The following is an 18,940-nucleotide window of genomic DNA, read 5'->3' as shown; positions in this document are numbered from 1 at the left end:
TGTTATCTTAGAGCTGTGAGAAACTACTAGCAAATCGCCAAAGTAGGGCACTTAAACCAGAGGGCCTTTCAATCGAAGTGAGAAACGATCTATAAAAAGCTCTCATGTTTTCTTCGTGTTGCGGTTTTCGTGTCAAATGTGTTTCGTGTCACGTGTTTCGTGTTGCGCGTCTTGTTGCGACTTTTAGGTACCCTTTGTTACTTGTCGCCTTTCTTTGTGGTATTTCAACTTGGAAAATTTTGTGAGCTGAAAAATAATATCGAGTTTCTCAACTCGCATGAAAACAAGAACACACTATCGCTGAATCTCTTCTAATAGACACGGCAAAAAAGAGAGGTTTCCCGCGACCCCGAGGTACCAGTCCCCCAACTCTCCTTTCTTCCCGTCCTATATGCTTGCTCAGGAACTGGACTAGAGGTATAAGTAAGACTACAAGGGTATAGCTACTACCCTAGGTGGAATGCTAGTCCATTGATGGTTACACCGAAGAATTTTGTTAGGGGTCCCCAACAGCTTGTCGATACCCATAGACGAGAAACCAAAATACGTTGTTATACCTTCCAACTCAAATACGTTTTCCGATTGGAGAAGAGCGTGTCACCTGTCTTGGGTCAAAACTCACTAATTCCCTAAGGCGAACAAAACTCACTGACTCCCTAGGGAAACAACAACTTGAACTTTTCGATTAGCAAGATATATAAATAAGATATGCATACATCTTTACGTGATCAGGTCGTGTTCCTTGAAACCGCGGCAAATTTTGTGAGCCAGCCGGGCCGGCGTCAAGCGAACGATTTCTTTGCAGTTTTTTTCTTTCTTTATTTGGGAGGTATAACATAACACTTAATGACTGGTCCCGCAGGAAATAGTGAGTTTTGTTTCCCCTCGACCCCCTTGAGAGACTCGGGAAACAAAACTCACTGTTTCCCTTGAGGCCAGTCATTAAGTGCCTATTGTTCGCTACTAACACAAAATTTCCGGAAATTTCAGTTCGGTCTAGAATGTAAATGGCAAGACAATTTTGTCTCGACCAACCAGAAATATTCCGAAATAAATGGAGCGTCGTGAAATGTAGCCCAAAATTTCCAACCAAAATATCGGAATGCAATTCTTCATCAGTTCCAGCCGCCATCTTGGAATTATGATGAGGATGAACTCATCCCAGGCTCTCTCGGTAAATTGGGGGTTGTTGATTAGGAAATCCGGACGCAAGTTACCACCAGGGAGTTCTGCTTACCATTTGCACAAACTGTTTACAAGCCAATTTCTTCGTGTAAATAGTAAACAACCACAATGGCCAGGCCATGACTCGCGCCACGCCTCTCAAACCACCTACAACTTCAGCCCGACTTTAATAATGCCCACAGTGCGCGCATCTCAGGACGAGACACCCAAGGGAACGTGTTGAGGTGATGTCAAGCGGGAACAAATCCCCCCCTCCATGCGTACGCATAGAATGCCTCTTGCAGGGGCAGCACACGAAACGGAGTGAGGCATAAAAATGTGTTATAGCAGGGACAGTTTGCAAAAGCAGTGCACACGATGCGACATTGAAAACTGAGGTCAATTTGTCGCAGCTTCATGACACACGAATTTCAAACCGGCTAAATACACGAGCATTTTCGCAAGATAACTGCTCCCCGCGTCATTTCCCGGCAACATGTCACCTGGTGTGTGCCGACCTTTGAACTTGGTAGCCGCCGACATCATTTTACAAAATTCTCGAGCTTTCCTGATCCCTGACAAAAAAAATTGCGTGATGTAGCAGCTCTCGTTCACATGAAAGGCTTGCTACCCTTTGAGAGAACAATACAACAAACAACAGAAACAATGCCCCTAACCCTAAAACAATAATAGCTGCTAACAATGAAGAGAATTACAAGCTTACGAGAGCAGCTACACTTCTGAAAAAATTACCATTTCCCTGACTAAATGAATACAAAATTTCCGATATAGTAGCGGCCTCCTGGCTTACTTTCCACCCATTTACCTAATATCGATACGCTTTCAGCGTTTTCAACATTGAGATCAGTCACAGTGACCCAAAATATTTCTTCCAACCTTTCATCAGCAATGTTATGATTTCAATTAGCCCTGACTTTTTTTCAAAAAATTTCCATTCCCTGACTTTAATTTCCTCTGACCGTGAAGACGTTTTCCCCTGACCATTTTCTGACTTGTGATAACCCTGTTTCGATTTCTGATGCATGAATCTCTTAAAACTATTGCTCCCTGCAACTCAGTAGTTCGCCTGCAATTTTACCAATGAATTTATTTCAAGACCATCAAACTATTAAGACATGAAACTATTACAAAAAATATTTTAATTATTCCATTATATTAAAAGTACTAAAAAAAACATTTTAAAATTGACTACAGATCAAATCTGCGTGGTTTAACAAAACGTTTTTTCTTTTCTTTCTGGCTCCACGCATTGATATATTTAAAAGGGCTTTGTAAGTCTTTTTTAATTAGCTCTTATTAACCGAGCAGGTCTGTATGGGAGAATCTTGACCGAGATCGTGAGTACAGACCGAACGCAGTGAGCGCTGTACACACGACCGAGGTCAAGATTCTCCCATACAGACCGACTAAGCTCAGTTAATAAGATGTTTATTATATGGTAAACAAGAACAATTAAATTCGTTTAATGTAACTGGTTTGTACTAGCTGACATTTTGCTTGCGAACGGCGATGAGCCGAACTTCATTTTGCCAAAGTTTGCTCGCCCCCTTCACTTTTTTTCTCGACAGGCTTTTTGGCACTTCATAAATATATATTGTTAGAACAAAATAGTCAATATTTTTGCGTTTTGGTTTGCAACTTTTTCACCACAAAATGTAACCGGTCTAAATTCCGGTCTAGATGGGAAAATCTAGACCGCTTTCAATATCGATTTCAGCCAATCAAATTCGTGAATTCGGTAGTTCCCAGTCCTTGTGAGACACAGCCATATAATAAATAACACATACAAGACTACCCAGAGAGTTTCTCATCGTACACTAAAGTGGACCAATACATGTTGGTATATTTAATAGTGTGTGATAGACTTTTTCCACCCACTTGAGGCCAAAGTTATTAAAATTTTCATACAATTTGCTATATTGCTGGTTTGGTCGCAATAACACGACATCCACCGGTGAGTCCCTTTACGAACAACATCTTTACCGTTGAATAAAAATATCCCAAGGAGTCGAACGCATCTTGTCCCAGCACCCGTACATGACGTTCCTTCTGCTGGTTGAATTCCAGATGCCTTTGCTCAACGAACGAAGTCCAAGTCTCTGTTAAATCTTCAAACTGAAAACAAACAATGCGCACAATAATCCATCTGCCAAGAATAATATACGATCAGGCAAATCAGGCAACTTCCGCAAAAAATAATAATAATATAAACAAGAAAAAAACCCAAAATAAACCCAATTATGGCAAGCCGTTTGTAGCAAAATTTAATCCTTGCAACATATGTTTAATCCTTTAAATAACGGTTTTATTTAAAGATAGAAAAAGGCATTCAATCCAATGGTAAATAAAAATTTTGGTTCAATTCAATCTTTTAATTTTCACGATTCAATCCAATACCTAAAATATTGATTCAATCCAATACCTAAAATATTGATTCAATCCAATACCTAAAATATTGATTCAATCCAATACCTAAAATATTGATTCAATCCAATACCTGGAATATTGATTCAATCCAATACCTCGAATATTGATGCAATCCAATACCTGAAATATTGATTCAATCCAATACCTGGAATATTGATTCAATCCAATACCTCGAATATTGATGCAATCCAATACCTGAAATATTGATTCAATCCAATACCTGAAATATTGATTCAATCCAATGCCTCAAATATTGATGCAATCTTCCTGGGCCGAGCGCGGCCAACAGGAACGAGAGTAACTGAGCACTAGAGAGCACTGAAAACATGGCGGGCGAAGGAGAACTAGATTTAGAAGTTGAGTTTCCTAAGTTTCTTGCAGATATCTTGGATAAAACGGAAATAATTTTTGAGAATTTTGACTCAGAAGTTGCAGAAGTGCACGCCGAAGTTCTTGATCAAACCATTAGTCTGCTTAGGTAAATGAGACATTGCTACAACCGAGACACAAGGGACACGGAAAATTTAGATTCCATTACTGCCGCTTTTGTAGATGTAAGTTAACCACTTTTTATGTGACAAACATATTTGTTTATTAAAAACTGTGTGTGCTAGCTTTTTGTGGCAAATAACATAAACTGTGGCAAATTTTGCTACCACGTTGGTCTTTGGTATTGTGCATATTTCTGCTGTCCAATCATTACTGGCACACCAAACTTTGAAATGTAAACAAAATTTTTGCTGTGCCGTGTGCACAGTCAAACATGTTTCTCACAAAAACTGCTTGTGTAAACCTGGCTTTAAGTTATTTTTGAAATAAGAACCTTTACATTTCACAAGACAGCAATCATTGAACATTGGAATGTGTTTTAAGTTTTTCAATGTTGTTGTCTCATGTTTTGCATTATTTAACCCACATGTGGTACTTCTTTCCTAAAAACGATGTTTGTCTTGATATTCTATGACAAACATGGCACCAATTTGTTGTGAATATTATCGGGTACCCAGGGCTCAAGGCTAACACTACTGCCAACTAGCCAAACATTTCAGTTTTGAATAGTAGATTTTGCACTTTCACTAGCCATTGTGACAATCATGATGGAATGGAGTATTGGTCTACTGGATGAAAACAAAATTGAGAATTATCCTGACAAAGTAAAACTGAAGAGAATAGAAACTAATGAAAACAGGGAAACTATGAGTGGATTTCATGGAAATAATTGCCTTAATAAGCATATGATAAATATTTAACTATTAAAGGGAGATAAAAGAAAGTGGTAACACTGATAAAAGTACATCAGAGATTGAACATAAGCATATTCAAGAAAAGCAGGATTCGTGTTTGTGGGAGTGAAATTTTCTTAGTGATTATTATTAACATTTTAGATGCAACAAGAAATGTCCAAGATTGACCACTCTTATAAAAAAGTCAGTGAAGCTGTGTATGAAAAAGGCTGGCTGGTGCAAAGTTAGTTTTGGCTAGTGACATGAGTCCTGTTAGTAGCCATTACGCCAGTGCACCAAGAGGTTAGTCTTGTGTCCTGGGTACTTTTGAAAATAAGATAACAAATTAACCTTGCAACATTTTAACTCAGTTAAATGACCTCGCTCTCCATGAGTTCTCGTAGCTCAGTGGATAGAGCGCCCGCCCGGTGTTTGGGAGGTCATGGGTTCGATTCCTGTCGGGGACTCAGAATTTTTCTTTGTCCCACGCTCGTGTCATGTTGATTAATTCACCTTCACATTTCATTACCGAGCTTAAAATTCACCATCATTATTAACTTATCATTTTAACATCTGTTTTGATAAGCACCTGAAAAATCTACAAGGCAGAGTAGTGCACATGGCAGTTATCAAATGCCCTGATTTCTCTTCAGTTTAGTTGTGTTGCTAGAACGGTTAGGCATTCTGTAATTCAAGCAGTTTCTGAGTTTTGTATATCAATGAAAAGGAAGATGAGAAAATAATTTACTTGATACAGGGTGAGATTTTCTGTTGTAAATTGAGTTGCAAAAATACTTTAAGGGCCATAATCTCCTTTACCCAGCCCACACACATGTAGTATTATGCAATTGTCAGTTGCCCAAGTTTAACTGTCACTAGTTCTAGAGCCTCTTGGAAGATGTCTACTCCCATTTGACTTGATTATCTTAAGGGATCTAGCCTTTCCAATACAAATGACTGCACTGAATCATGTTGTCCCAGGTCAATTTCTTCAACTAGAACATTGTTATCACTGTCCAATGGAGTTGGACCATCAGGATCATCACCATAGTATTCAAAATCATATGACTTTCCATTTGAAAGGGGGTTTTCAGGCTGCATCATATGATTAAGCCACATTTGGTATGGCAACCAGTTTTTTTTTCTGTTCTTACATTTTGGTGGTTAAAAGCTTCAGTGAGATGGCAAAAAGCAAGGTTTATCCTTGGTTGAAAAACTAAGTGTAAGGTGGAAAGATGCACTGAATTATCAGTGTCCAGGATGCCTGACAATTCCATACTACAAAAAGTGTAAAAGTACAAGTGGGAAGCACAACGGAAACATCCCCCCACAATCTTTCAATTCGTTGGTTGTGTTGATGGCCCTGCAGTGAAGCTGCCCCTCTCCTCTCTTCTAACCTGCTCCATTGTATCGCACACACCAACGTTTTCAACACTATGATCTACTCGTACTCTCGAAGGCCAAAATTCTCCGTCTCTCTTAACGGCATCCAGAAACAATTCAAGAACTGTTTCTGCTTTATTGTTGGCACTACATTTCAAAACATTTTTCTCCGAGAAAATCCGTCTATACAGCCGAATTAGTATTTTCCATCGGATCAGAGAGTGATGTCCATCCAGATGCCAAAGCGAATTTACGCACCCCATCTCAAGACAGTATTTTGGGGATCTAATTTTGCTAACCTTTCTCTTATTCTTCTCCGTTGAACCCGTAACCCAATGGACTTAAAGAAACCTGCAATGAAATTATATCCATACTCTTGAATGATTTCGGTTCCTTATCAGGTAAGCTGTTGAAACCCCTCATATCTTCTCAGCCATACACTGTCAATCTTCTGTGAATTGTCCATCTCCAAACTCCAATCATCTTTGTTATCGTTGTCCAGATGAATCCTAGTCCTCAAAGTTCCTCGAACACCTCAACAGGAATTTTAAGAAATGGTCTTCCATGATTCCAACTTCTGAGTCAAAATTCTCAAAAATTATTTCCGTTTTATCCAAGATGTCTGCAAGAAACTTAGGAAACTCAACTTCTAAACGCCCGCCATGTTTTCAGTGCTCTCTAGTGCTCAGTTACTCTCGTTCCTGTTGGCCGCGCTCGGCCCAGGAAGATTGCATCAATATTTGAGGCATTGGATTGAATCAATATTTGAGGTATTGGATTGAATCAATATTTCAGGTATTGGATTGCATCAATATTCCAGGTATTGGATTGAATCAATATTCCAGGTATTGGATTGAATCAATATTTTAGGTATTGGATTGAATCAATATTTTAGGTATTGGATTGAATCAATATTTTAGGTATTGGATTGAATCAATATTCTAGGTATTGGATTGAATCGTGAAAATTTAAAGATTGAATTGAACCAAAAGTTTTATTTACATTGGATTGAATGCCTTTTTGTATCTTTAAATAAAACCGTTATTTAAAGGATTAAACATATATTGCAAGGATTTAATTTTGCTACAAACGGCTTGCCATACCCAATCCTAACTTTTCCCACCTTTGTTACTGATTGCCTGTTTTCCCGCGCTTGGCAGTGATCGTCCGTTTTCCTGCGCTTGGTACCGGCTAAATGTTTTCCCGCGCTTTGCACGGATTGCATGTTCTTGCTTTTAGTTCTGATTGGTTCACTGAGTTAGCTGCATTTGTTGTGATTGGTCAGGCGTTGCAACTTTAAAAATCTGTCAATCATGAGTTTTCCGCGCTTGACACAAACTGCATATTTTCCCGCGCTTTGCAGGGTTTGGTTAACATGGTTTCACTTCGAGTCCTCGCGGATTCATTGCCTTGAGTTAAAGTGTTTTCTTCTGTCTTTTAAAAAGCTCTCGTTAATAAAAGAAACTTGCCGAGACAGTATTGAAAGTGTAGGGAAACCCGACGATGTGACGCTGCGAAAATGTAGCAATGCGAAGGTGCGATTAAAAAATGTGTGCTTTAGTGAAATGTTTCGTTTGTAGAGTATCACTGACAAACCTGAATATCAGTAAATCCAGCCGCCTTAAGCTGGCTAATGTACACGTCCTTCTCAGGCAAATTACTCATGTACGCGTCTTCTTCATAAATTCTTATTTGTTCATCAGTTAAGATGACACCTGGTTTCTGAAAAAAATCTTCAATATACCTGGAAAAAAGATAGAAAACTAGAAATTATTGATTACAAGGAATAGAGGAAGGGAAAGAAGCAAGGAGAGGGAGGGAGGGTGGGTGGGAAGGGAAAGTGGGGGCAAGAAAGGGAGGGAGGGAGGGTGGGTGGAGAGGAAGAGTGGGGTGAGGGAGGGGGACACAAGGAGTGGGGAAGGGAGAAAAAAAGTGTTTGCAGGAAAAGAAGCAGCAGGAATAGCTTTTCCCAACGGAAATTGCCCCTCCTAAAGAGAAAATACCTCAGAGAGATACTTGCAAAAATCTCAGCTTTTTTGTTATCTCAAATACTGTTCAGGACCTACATTTTCCCGCCAGGCTTCAAGCTGTGGAAACAGCGTTCAAATAAGCTCTTCTTGTCCGAGATGTGTAGAAATACCAACCAAGATACAATGAAATCAAAAGATCCAGCACCTGAAAGTACATTTCAAAAATACATTTCAACTAAAATGTGCATTAGGGACTGGGGGACCATTTTAAAGTTGTAGGGGCTGCGCTAAAAATCTGGCCAAGACAAGCAATAGCGATCAGTGTTCTGCCATTTATCATGTATTTGCACACCATTATCTATGTAATCTGGTGCTCTAAAAGACAACCCAAGCAAAAAAGTGGTAGGACTGGTGGGATATAGCCCTTTCAACCTCTCCTCCTCTGTGGTCTCTATGCACTGACAGAAAATTGTTCAGTTCAGAAGATCACATATTCAATTTTGCACATACACGTAGAGAACTGATTTTCGATTAAGAAGCTAAGGACTAGGGTGACAGGACACTTAATCCGGTTGAGGAGGGCAAAAGACTTACTGAATAACTTTCTGGCAGTTTCTACGGGTGTATGTCCATAGAGTGATTTTCACTTGAGTGTCAAAAGTATGTTGCATTTGGTTTAGTTTTGTATCACCATGCTTCAGTGATTGGCTCAAAAAGCTGGTGTCACTTTGTCATCTAATCAGTAAAACCACAACCAATCATGATTCGCTCACGCTCATAATTTTCCCTTGCTTATGTGTCAGCTCAAATGTATGTTCTTTGAATTTGATTTTTAGGTTAACTTTTACAATACAACAAACTGTTATGAACTTACCTAAGTCTAATTGAAGAAAATCCCCTGCTATATGTGTCAACCTATCCTGCAGGTTACATCTCTTTGTCAGGTTTTCACCTTCCTTGTGAATATCCTCCTGGAGCTCAAGGGCAGTGACTGAGCAGTTTGTTGTGTGAACCAAGTGACGTGCTGGCCCTCCAAACCCTGAACCCACATCAAGAATCTTGTGGGATGAGCTATTAGAAGCATACAGAAAAACAAAGAAAATGAAATATCCACTGGGCAAGTATGCCAGATGACAAACTTGCCCTCACAAAATTTTACTTGCTTGTTCAGTGGGGAAGTATGGGGACTGAACAACATGTAAATGGAAAGTTTACTTTTCTATTATTTTCATGTGACCAGTCTTGCAGAACACCATGTCTGTAGTTGCAGCGGTTGGTGTTGTGGACTCGGCGGACACAGAAAATCCATGTGCAAATGAAAATCAAGGCCTATATTCGACTGCCATGAAGGCTGAAAGGAATGCTTTCGCTCTTCCTGCTCGTATTTGGATTGTTTTTCCGATGTTTTAACATTACTAAATGCCATATCCTGATCAAAACAGTTGATGGGATCGCACTGCATTATTTTGCGGTTGCAGATGCAATTCAGAGCATCAGCGGTTGACAAAGAAAGCTGCAAATCTTTCTCAGCTTTCTAACAGTTCAAATGAATGACAGGTGGTTAGAATGCAGGGAACTCTTAAGAAAATTTAAGAAATGATATTTTCTTGGTAGAGTCAAATGTAACTTGTCCGCTGGACAAGTTTCCGCATTGTTTGGTCGTCTGTACAATTTTTTAGTTGTCTCGGAAAACCAGACAATTGCGAATATGGATCCCTGTCAGTAATAATTATTTTTACTATACAGACATGAGTGTTTTCACTGGAAAATACACCACTCCTAACATTCATACAAAACCAAATCCGGGAGTCACGTGGCGTATTTTCTATATTCTCAATAGTGAAGATATCACTGATATCTTGTTTGACCCTTATTAGAAATGTTCGGTAATCTGCAGAAATTTTCGGAAAATGTTTGGAAATGTTTGTTTGGCCTTCAAACAATTTTTGGAGAATCTTCAGAAATTGGTTGGAAGTCTAACTGGTTTGTACAAGCTGGCATTTTGCTGCGAACGGCAATGAGCTGAACTTAAATCTGTTTAAGTAGTCCTGTTTACTTCTTATTTGTCCTCAGGCTTTTTGAAACTTCCATAAATTGTTTTTAGAAGAAAATAGTTAAAATCTTTTATATTTTAGTTTGCAACTTTTTCATCGCAAACTGAATGGGTCTAGAAGGTTCTACATGCCTGTATATTTAGATGGGAAAATCTAGACTGCGGTTTTAACGATTTCAGCCAATCAAATCAATGAATTCAGTAGTTCCCAGTCTTTTAATATGCAACACAGCCATATCATATATGTGCCTTTTTCAATACAGACCATGATACTTACCTTATCCCTAAGAGGCCAACAGCTTCATCAACAGCCTTTGTACCATAATAGTGCATCTGATCCACCTTACTGACAACATCTACAGTCAAGGGGTCCCCTGGTTTGTACCCGAGCTGCAGGTAGGTAGGTATTCTTTATTCATCACAGTATCGATTCACATAACATGCTATTTCATCGTGCCATGCAGGGATCGAACACCATAGTTTTGTTCATGAGAGGATAACAAAATATTAATTTTCAAGAGCTTAAAATTCTAAGGAGATTGCTGGGAATCAGAAAGCACGAAAACTCTCTTGTGAGGCCTTTAGCTAAAATGTGCACATAACCATGCAACATAACGTAAATAGCTTAAAAAGCACAAGGATGATGTATGTAACACATTCCAATATAGAAGCGAACTCTGATTTACAAGTGGTGTTAACCACAGGAAATTTTGAAGGGAATCAACAAAATGTACCAGAATCTTGTTTTGTAGGTATTGGTTGAACACATGACTGCCATAAGGGTCCCCCCCCCCCCCCCCCACCTCCTGCAGTACATACCTCTTGTAATTCTCTATTTACTCTCTCAATGTGACTATCTATGAAATAATAAATTAAACAAATTGGTACATCAATGATTACTACATGTCAAACTTGTTATAATTAATGCAAATTATGTTGCTCAAACATGTGAAATGATTATTTTGAGTAAGATTTAATACTCAGTTCTTTCAATCATTATGGCACACACCGACAATGACAAACTGGTCAGTGTAAAACACAGACTGCAGACTGTCCACTGGGTAAAATGCAGACTGAAGGTAAAATGCAGACCGGAGACTGTAGACTTTTTAACTGAGTCGGGTTGCCATTTCAATCATTAAGAGCTATAACTGTAAATAGGCTAACATGAGCATTATTCAGGCTAACCAGTGTGATATTCAGGCTAACCTGAGTGATATGCAGGCTAACTGGAGTGATATTCAGTCTTCAGAACCAGTTGAGTGATAATCAGGCTAACCGGAGTGCATACTTTTCCTGTGTTTAGCCTGAATAACCCTGTTCACGATTAGCACTCAATAATGGGGAAAAAAAGAACTTAATGACTGACTCCAAGGGAAACAGTGGGTTTTGTTTCCCCGATACTCTCAATGTTCTCCAAGGCAAAGCCGAGGGGAACATTGAGGTCGAGGGGAAACAAAACTCACTGTTTCCCTTGGGGTCAGTCATTAAGTGTTTTGTCCTATCTTCCGACTCAAAAATAGGAAACTGCAAAAAACTTATTTGTTTGACATCAGCTGGCACAACAAATTTGTCGTGGTTTCAAGATAGATGACCTGATCATGTGTGAGTCAAAAGTTCAAGTTGTTGTTTCCCTGAGGAGTTAGCAAGTTTTGTTTGCCCTGGGGAGTTAGTGAGTTTTGACCCACGACACGTGACACGTCCTCCAATCAGAAAGCGTCTTTGAGTTGGGAGGTATAACAACACAATACACCGATTGCAAATATGGCGACGATGGCACCAAAGCGAGGCTATTCGGTAGCAACCGTTGCTAAGGGCCGATCGCGTTTGTTTTCAAATATTAGTTTCCCGTCTATTAGAGTTTCTTAAGGCCGATTCCCAGTGTTTCTCTCTTCTGAGTTGAGAAATTTGAAAAAAATCCGATCAAAGTAAGGCAATTCTTTACTTTCAAAGAGTTTACAGTTTAGAAATTACGCATTGAATCCTGTTTTGTCGCGCTAGTGGCAAACGCTCGATTTCGTTGAAACGGTTGCGTACTGAATACGTTCAGTATATAAACACAAGAGTTCTTTTTCAATTCTTTACATTCGAGGCTTCATTAAAGCTTTAAAGTTGAAAACCGCGTTCTTCAATATCTAAAATTTGGGCTGAATAAGTGTTTTTCCAGCGTTAGAACATGCCTGATAACTGTTGCGTGCCACTGTGTTGTAAGAGTGGTTATCGAGTAGGGCCGGACGGAGAAAAGATCACATACCACAGCCTTCCAACGACTGATCCAGAAAGGCTTAAGGTATTTTTTCGATCTCTATTGATTTGATACACTTGCTGTTACATAAATTGTGGTAATTTTGTTTCACGTGTCTTATTTCATAGACTTGGCTTGTAAAGATTAAACGAGATGTATCCACAACATTCCAGATCACGAAGCGAACTAAGATCTGCTTATCTGCTCGTTGCATTTCAAGCCAACTGATTTTCGGAAAGGCTTAACAGGTCGCCGAGTTTTAAAACATGATGCCGTTCCCTCAATTTTTCAATGGTCTGCACCATTTTCTAAGAGGAAATCACCATGTAAGCGGTCACAACCTCCATCTTCATCGGCTGAAATGCCATCCTTCAGTAGCGTGAGTGAAGCAGACAGCGATACTTCCGCTCCGGATGAAATCGACAATTTACGCGCACACATTGCGAAGTTAGAACAACAGTTCAATTCACTTAAGCTCGAAAATAAACAACTTTTGAAGAACGTCGACGAATTTCTCGAAAGCCAGTTTGGCATAGCACGATTTAAAGACTCGGACTCTGATATCAATTTTTACACGGGATTTCCTAATTTCCAAACCCTTCTGGCTTGCTACAATTTCTTAAACCCAGGTGAGAATGGTTCTAACATTGTTTATGTTAACAGTGCGAAGGAGGACCTAGAGTTTTCATCATCAATTAATGCAGATGGCTTTTTGGGAAATAAACCCGGCCCACGTCGAAAACTTAGTACCCTGGACGAATTTTTCCTGGTGCTTGCGAGAATGAGACTTGGGTTATTTGAACTTGATTTAGCCCACAGATTCAGGATACATGTTTCTACAGTAAACAGGATTTGTATTTCCTGGATCAATTTTTTGTACTTAAAATTTGGCTTGCTTAACATCTGGCCAAACAGAGAGGCAATAGATAAAGCAATGCCCCAGTCATTCAGGGATAAGTATCCAAAGACAAGGATCAGTATTGATGGAACAGAGATCAAATGTCAGACCCCTTCTTCCCTAGTTTTACACAGTGAAACCTATTCTTTGTACAAGAGCCATACAACATTTAAAAGTCTGATTGGCATCGCACCCAGTGGCCACATAACATTTATTTCCCAACTCTATGCAGGAAGTATTTCAGACAGGGAGCTCACAGTAAGGTCAGGGTTACTCAACTTGCCTTTTGATCAAGGTGATGTGGTGATGGCTGACAAGGGGTTTACCATTTCTGACCTGCTTGAACCTATTGGTGTTGGCCTGAATATCCCCCCATTTCTTGGTTTGCGAAGTCAACAGACCCCTTCAGAAGTTATTGCCACCCAAGAAATAGCTTCAGAAAGAATTCATCTGGAAAGAGCTATAAACAAAGTGAAAAACTTTCACATTTTTAATCAAGTCATTCCATTGTCTTTAGCTGGTAGTCTAAATCAAATGTGGACTGTTTGTGCCATGCTTACCAACATGCAAAATCCCATTATTACTTAGCCATCACTTTTAACATTGGTATATACCACACAAGTGAATAGTGCTTTTCACATGCGCTGATTGGTTCACTGCGGTGATTAACAAAGTACTATATACCTCTGAGCAACTAAAGAGAAACAAACTGTCTTTGCATGTCGCTGTGTTTACCAAAAGTGATGTTTTGGTCTAGTAGTTATTCAACTTGTGTGATATACACTAAAGCACTGATTATTCACCTCAGTTTCAGTGAATGTGGTAGATATTTACCTCGCTGCTTTGCAGCTCGGTAAATATCCACCACTGTTCACCTCCACTTCAGTAAATAATTGTTAATTAACAAAACTATTTTGAGTAACGACAAAAAGAAAACTGGAAAAAAACCTTGTAAATTATGTTAATGTGTGATTTCAGAAAATATAAATACCCACTCCATTGATTTTAGGGAAGTCAGTTGGCAGGGGTGGGGAGAGGGAGGAAAAGGCTCAAAAGCCAAAATATTTTATTTTTCAAGTGAAAGTGACAATTCCAGAGAATTTCAGGGCAAGGGGTTTTACCCAAAAAGCCTTCTATGGGGAGGTATCATGTTTTCTGGAACAACACAATAAATAATTGGTGGCTTATTACAGTGCAATTACTAGGTTTCGTGTAAAAAGTTTAACATGATAATTTCTACTTAATTTCCACTGATACTACTTGATGATGTTGCCACAACATTAACTGTGCCAGCTGTGCTTGCAGAACACGCTTCAGCTGGCAGTGCCTTGAAGGCCCCCTGAAAGGTGTAGGTGACAAAGTCACACCACTTTGCCCTTGTTATCCCCATCTGCCCTTGGACCTGACAGTAGTATTTGTGGTTTTCCTTTAAAACCGGGAAATCATCTTTCATTTCCAAATGAAATTGACCATCACCAGCACATGCTGTCTCGGGTGTGACATTTCTATGTTTGTAGGGACATTTAATTTCAAGGATCCCATATGGGTTGTCCTCTGTCACATCAATAACTTTTGCATCTGGTGAGCATCCAAGGAACGGAAAAGCAGGGTTTACCACAAATCCCGATGGAAATGTTTTTACAGGATGCCCACTGTGCTTTAAATAGTTCTCATATTGCTCTAGGGCTTTACTTTCATACTCAATCCCGTGTTTCAAGGGTTCAGGTAAATTTCTCGAGTTGCTAGAGGTATTTCCATCCCCAACAAGGCCCTTGAGAAAAGCATTACTGACAGATTTTCAACTTAAAATGTCTCCAAATGTCGAAGCTGTCAATCTGGGTCTCCTTTCACTCCCATCAACTGTTATTTCACTGTGACTGTGTCTCAGATTCGAGTGAATTAGCATCCTGTTCACTGATTCTTAGAGAATCATAAAATTGCTGATGTTCTGAAGTGCATTGTGTGACAATAAACAGGGGAAGATATAAAGATACTGGGAATGAACGATAATTTGTGATAGGTACAGTGTTGCTGTTACATTGCTTAGACAAATCAACATTGCATGTAACTTTGAAATTTCCTTCAGTGGGTGCCATTTGATAGCTAAGATATCCTCCCAAGGGTGCAGGCCCAGCTCTAGCGGGTACACTTTTACCCCCAGTATCCATGTACAAACTGAACCCAAAGTTGTTGTTGATGTTTTGAAAATGGGCTTTGCAACTTTCAATCTCTATGTCACCTGGGGCTGCCTTAACTGCAGGATACAATGAACAGGCAATACCAGGTGAGGACTGTACAGAAGTGCTTCCTGATGCTGTTGTGCCTAGTTTGGGTTTTTTAAAGACCATATTCATCAATGGTTCTGATGAGATGCTCTTTCCTCTAGGTTTGTGCCACTGCTGGGGAAGGGAGGTGCACACCAAATCATCTGGGACTGATTTAATTTTAGTCAAGTAATAGTGCGAAACAAGATACATTAGGCCTACCGCATGATTACAAAACCCAAGAGATCCAGCCACACAGGTGCACGATGATGCCAGGACATCAAAAGGTTGTTCAGTAGAAATTGCTAACTTGATTTTATGTGGAGATTCACTTTTCCGAAGGCTTCGATAACAACGGGCCCTGAAGTAAAAGGTTTTGCTTTCTCTGTGATGCTTGACTAAAACATTACGGAGATACCCTTCAATAAAAAAATTGACACCACGCTCAAACGGTTTCATGACCATGTAGTCAGGGGAATGCTGAATATTTTTACCAGAGTTTCTAATATACTTGACAATAGAATTGAAAGTGAAGGGGGTAAGGTCGTTCAGCATTTTGTCCATATCGTTCCCTTGGGGACAGAACCGAAATGTTTCTTCGTTCTCTCTAACAAGATCTGAATTACTCTTGCTGATTTGAAAAGGTGAAACAGCTTTCGCTTGATCGCCACTATCGTTTTCCCGATCGCCTGTTGCCACGGCAAGGGAATTTTTTAAGACTTCTTTTACTCTACAAAAGGAAGTGAATAAAGGACGCTTAACTTAAACTAGTAATCAGACGGACAGAGACAATGAAACGAACGTAAAATAAATGAGTTGAAAATTTATTGATTATCAACAGTCTCAATAATGCTTACTTTGCGACTAGCTGTGCCTTCACTTTTAATCCTTTGAGGCTCACATTTCTGCTGCGAAGAAGCTCTTTAAGTTCGTTTACATGTAAGTTCTCCACTGGTCTCTCCATGCTTATTTAGGAAACAAAAAACATACAGTAAAAGTCAATGAGGCATTTCAATAAACATCGCCATTGTGTTGTCGCCGCGAACTCAAATATGCATAACAATACAAATGCAAACGCTGCTTTTATAATAGCACTGACCTTTACAACTCCTCTCAGATGTAACTTGGTAATATTTCTTCGAATATCTCTTTCAGAATGGGATTTTCTTTCCGTGTAGAAGCTGTAAAGATTTCTAAAACGTTTATAAATCGACTCGCCTTTGCAAAGAAAACACAGAGCTGAGCCGCCTTAGCAACGGTTACCACCGAAAAGCCTCGCTTTGGTGCGATTGTCGCCATATTTGCAATCGGAGTATATGTGTACTTAAAAAGTCTGTAGTCTGCGGGCTGCATTTTACCCTCAGACTCCATTTTACCCTCAGACTCCATTTTACCCTCAGTCTGCATTTTACCCCTGGTCTATACTCAGCAGTCTGCGTTTTACACTGATCGACTGAAAAACACATCAAACCAACATGGATATGTAAGAGTTGACATCATGAGTGGCCACAGAAGACTCTGCCCAAGGGCCAAAAAAAATGAGAACGTTCAAAAGTTAATGCAATGAAGAGAACAGGTTCGTATCTAGTAACAGTACAATGTACAAACGTTGCACCTTATTAACACTTACTCGGAAACGATCAATGAACTAATGAGGTCATTTTCCACACAGAACGTGAAAAATTATATGGCCTTTAACCAAGATTCTTGAAGGCAACGCTAGAAGCTCGCTAGCTACTCGGGTAGCTAGTGTTGTTTCGTATATTAAACATAAACTGGTGTAACATTTGCAGTCTACATATATTTGCAGATTTTTTTAACAAGTCCTATTCCATTTCCATTATCAGCTATAATCGAAAGCTAACTGTAACCAGGCAAACCTGAGCGCTATTTCGGCCTGAAATATCTGAAGTCCGAAGTCTGCAAAAACGCGGAATTAAACGACCCGAAGGGTTGCAAATTATCCAGCTGATCCAAATGATCTCACAGGGTTTTACCACGCGTAACATTGACCAAGGGTTTATTAAGTAAGTCTTCAACTTACATAGCTTCATGGACTTGATTTCCTTGGCGTTGGAGGAGTCCATTTTACGAATTTTTACACAGCGAACGGCTCTTCCACGTTCTCAATCCGGTCTAAGAACTTTGTACCCAACCTCTTTCTCCCAGTGTCTCTCTTCTCAGGCGCCCGCCCGTGGGGAGCCCTGTGGGGCCATTGTGTTTTTTGTGGTGGCCATTTTCAATTTTAAATAGGCGTTCAGTTAGTGCGAGGTCTGCGACGGAGGCCTCTGTATCAAGGAGAGTTTGCAAGATTTCTTTGCAGAGAGGAACTTAATAAAGTATTAAGCCATTCATGTTCTCACCTGCTGTCTGTCTACTAGTGTAGCTAATAGACCTTATCACGGTTTTGAAAGCCACCTTGACCGGGGTAAACCACAGTAGGGTTAGAAACTGCAGTGTTTGTATGGGAATCCGATGGCATAGAGCGATTGTGCAGGTGTCTGGAAAACCCGAATAGCGCATAGCGAATAGTCGCGAATAGCAAACAGCGAATAGTCGCGAATAGCGAATAGCGAATGATACGAATAGTGCGAATAGTCTCAAATAGTGTGAATAGTGGCGACAAATCTGGAACAGTCGCGAATAGTGGCAAATAGTTGCAAATCGTAGCAAATAGGGTACCCAGTATCTCGCAGTCAACCTCGCAGCAACGTAGGATGGGATTTCCCCGCTAAAAAGTACAGACGCTTATCAGGATAAAAGGTGTTTCTAAACGTAATTTCTTTTGTTTTAACCGCTGCAAAGGCGTAAATACGTCTTTATTAGGTTATCCTTGTGTTTTCTGTTTTCTTAATGTCGGCGATGGACAATTCCTAGTCTGAGTCCGGAGAAGAAAAGGTAATAAATTCACTGAAATTCTGTTGCTTATTTGGATAATTAATTAACGCGGAATATTAGATCTAAAGCGGTGACCATTGACGACTATTCGTCACTGTTCGCCACTTTTTGCGACTGTTCGCACTATTCGAGACTATTCGCACTATTCGGGACTATTCGTTATTTGCTATTCGCGACTATTCGCTATTCGCTATTCGGGTTTTCCAGGCACCCCGATTGTGCTTCTAAAATGCTGGAAAGTTGCTCACTTCAATGCTAAAAGTTGCTAAAAAGTTGCCAAAAATCCAAAAAGTTGCTGCCTAAATTTCTTGATATTTCATGATATAAACGTTATTTTTCTTTATTTACAATAACCGCTTACATCGGTCCACAGATAAATGAGAGATAAATCGTT

At 39.7% G+C, this 18,940-nt stretch overlaps 2 protein-coding genes across 4 annotated transcripts; both read right to left on the bottom strand.

Moving 5' to 3' along the window:
* Positions 1-724: 724 nt before the first annotated feature.
* Positions 725-18,940, bottom strand: LOC145468281 (uncharacterized). Of its 2 annotated transcripts, XM_081451970.1 has the most exons (7): positions 17,693-18,940; positions 11,061-11,098; positions 10,519-10,631; positions 9,063-9,259; positions 8,285-8,393; positions 7,815-7,962; positions 725-3,300 (listed from the first exon to the last, which is right to left on the bottom strand). In XM_081451970.1, exons 1-7 carry the CDS (start codon positions 17,733-17,735, stop codon positions 3,100-3,102), a joined length of 849 nt encoding a protein of 282 aa, XP_081308096.1. In that variant the 5' UTR covers positions 17,736-18,940; the 3' UTR covers positions 725-3,099. The 2 variants fall into 2 exon arrangements, with proteins under 2 accessions (XP_081308096.1, XP_081308097.1); XM_081451971.1 differs by lacking the exon at positions 11,061-11,098.
* LOC145468279 (uncharacterized) lies at positions 15,252-18,940 on the bottom strand. Of its 2 annotated transcripts, XM_081451969.1 has the most exons (3): positions 16,748-18,940; positions 16,506-16,613; positions 15,252-16,378 (listed from the first exon to the last, which is right to left on the bottom strand). In XM_081451969.1, the coding sequence occupies exons 2-3, from the start codon at positions 16,610-16,612 to the stop codon at positions 15,253-15,255; spliced, it is 1,233 nt and encodes a 410-aa protein (XP_081308095.1). In that variant the 5' UTR covers position 16,613; positions 16,748-18,940; the 3' UTR covers position 15,252. The 2 variants fall into 2 exon arrangements, with proteins under 2 accessions (XP_081308095.1, XP_081308094.1); XM_081451968.1 differs by having other exon boundaries at positions 16,506-18,940.

The sequence above is a fragment of the Orbicella franksi genome, chromosome 14 (assembly GCF_964199315.1).
Source record: "Orbicella franksi chromosome 14, jaOrbFran1.1, whole genome shotgun sequence".
In the NCBI taxonomy this organism is placed as follows: Eukaryota; Metazoa; Cnidaria; class Anthozoa; order Scleractinia; family Merulinidae; genus Orbicella; species Orbicella franksi.
This window is presented reverse-complemented; position numbering and strand designations above follow the sequence as displayed.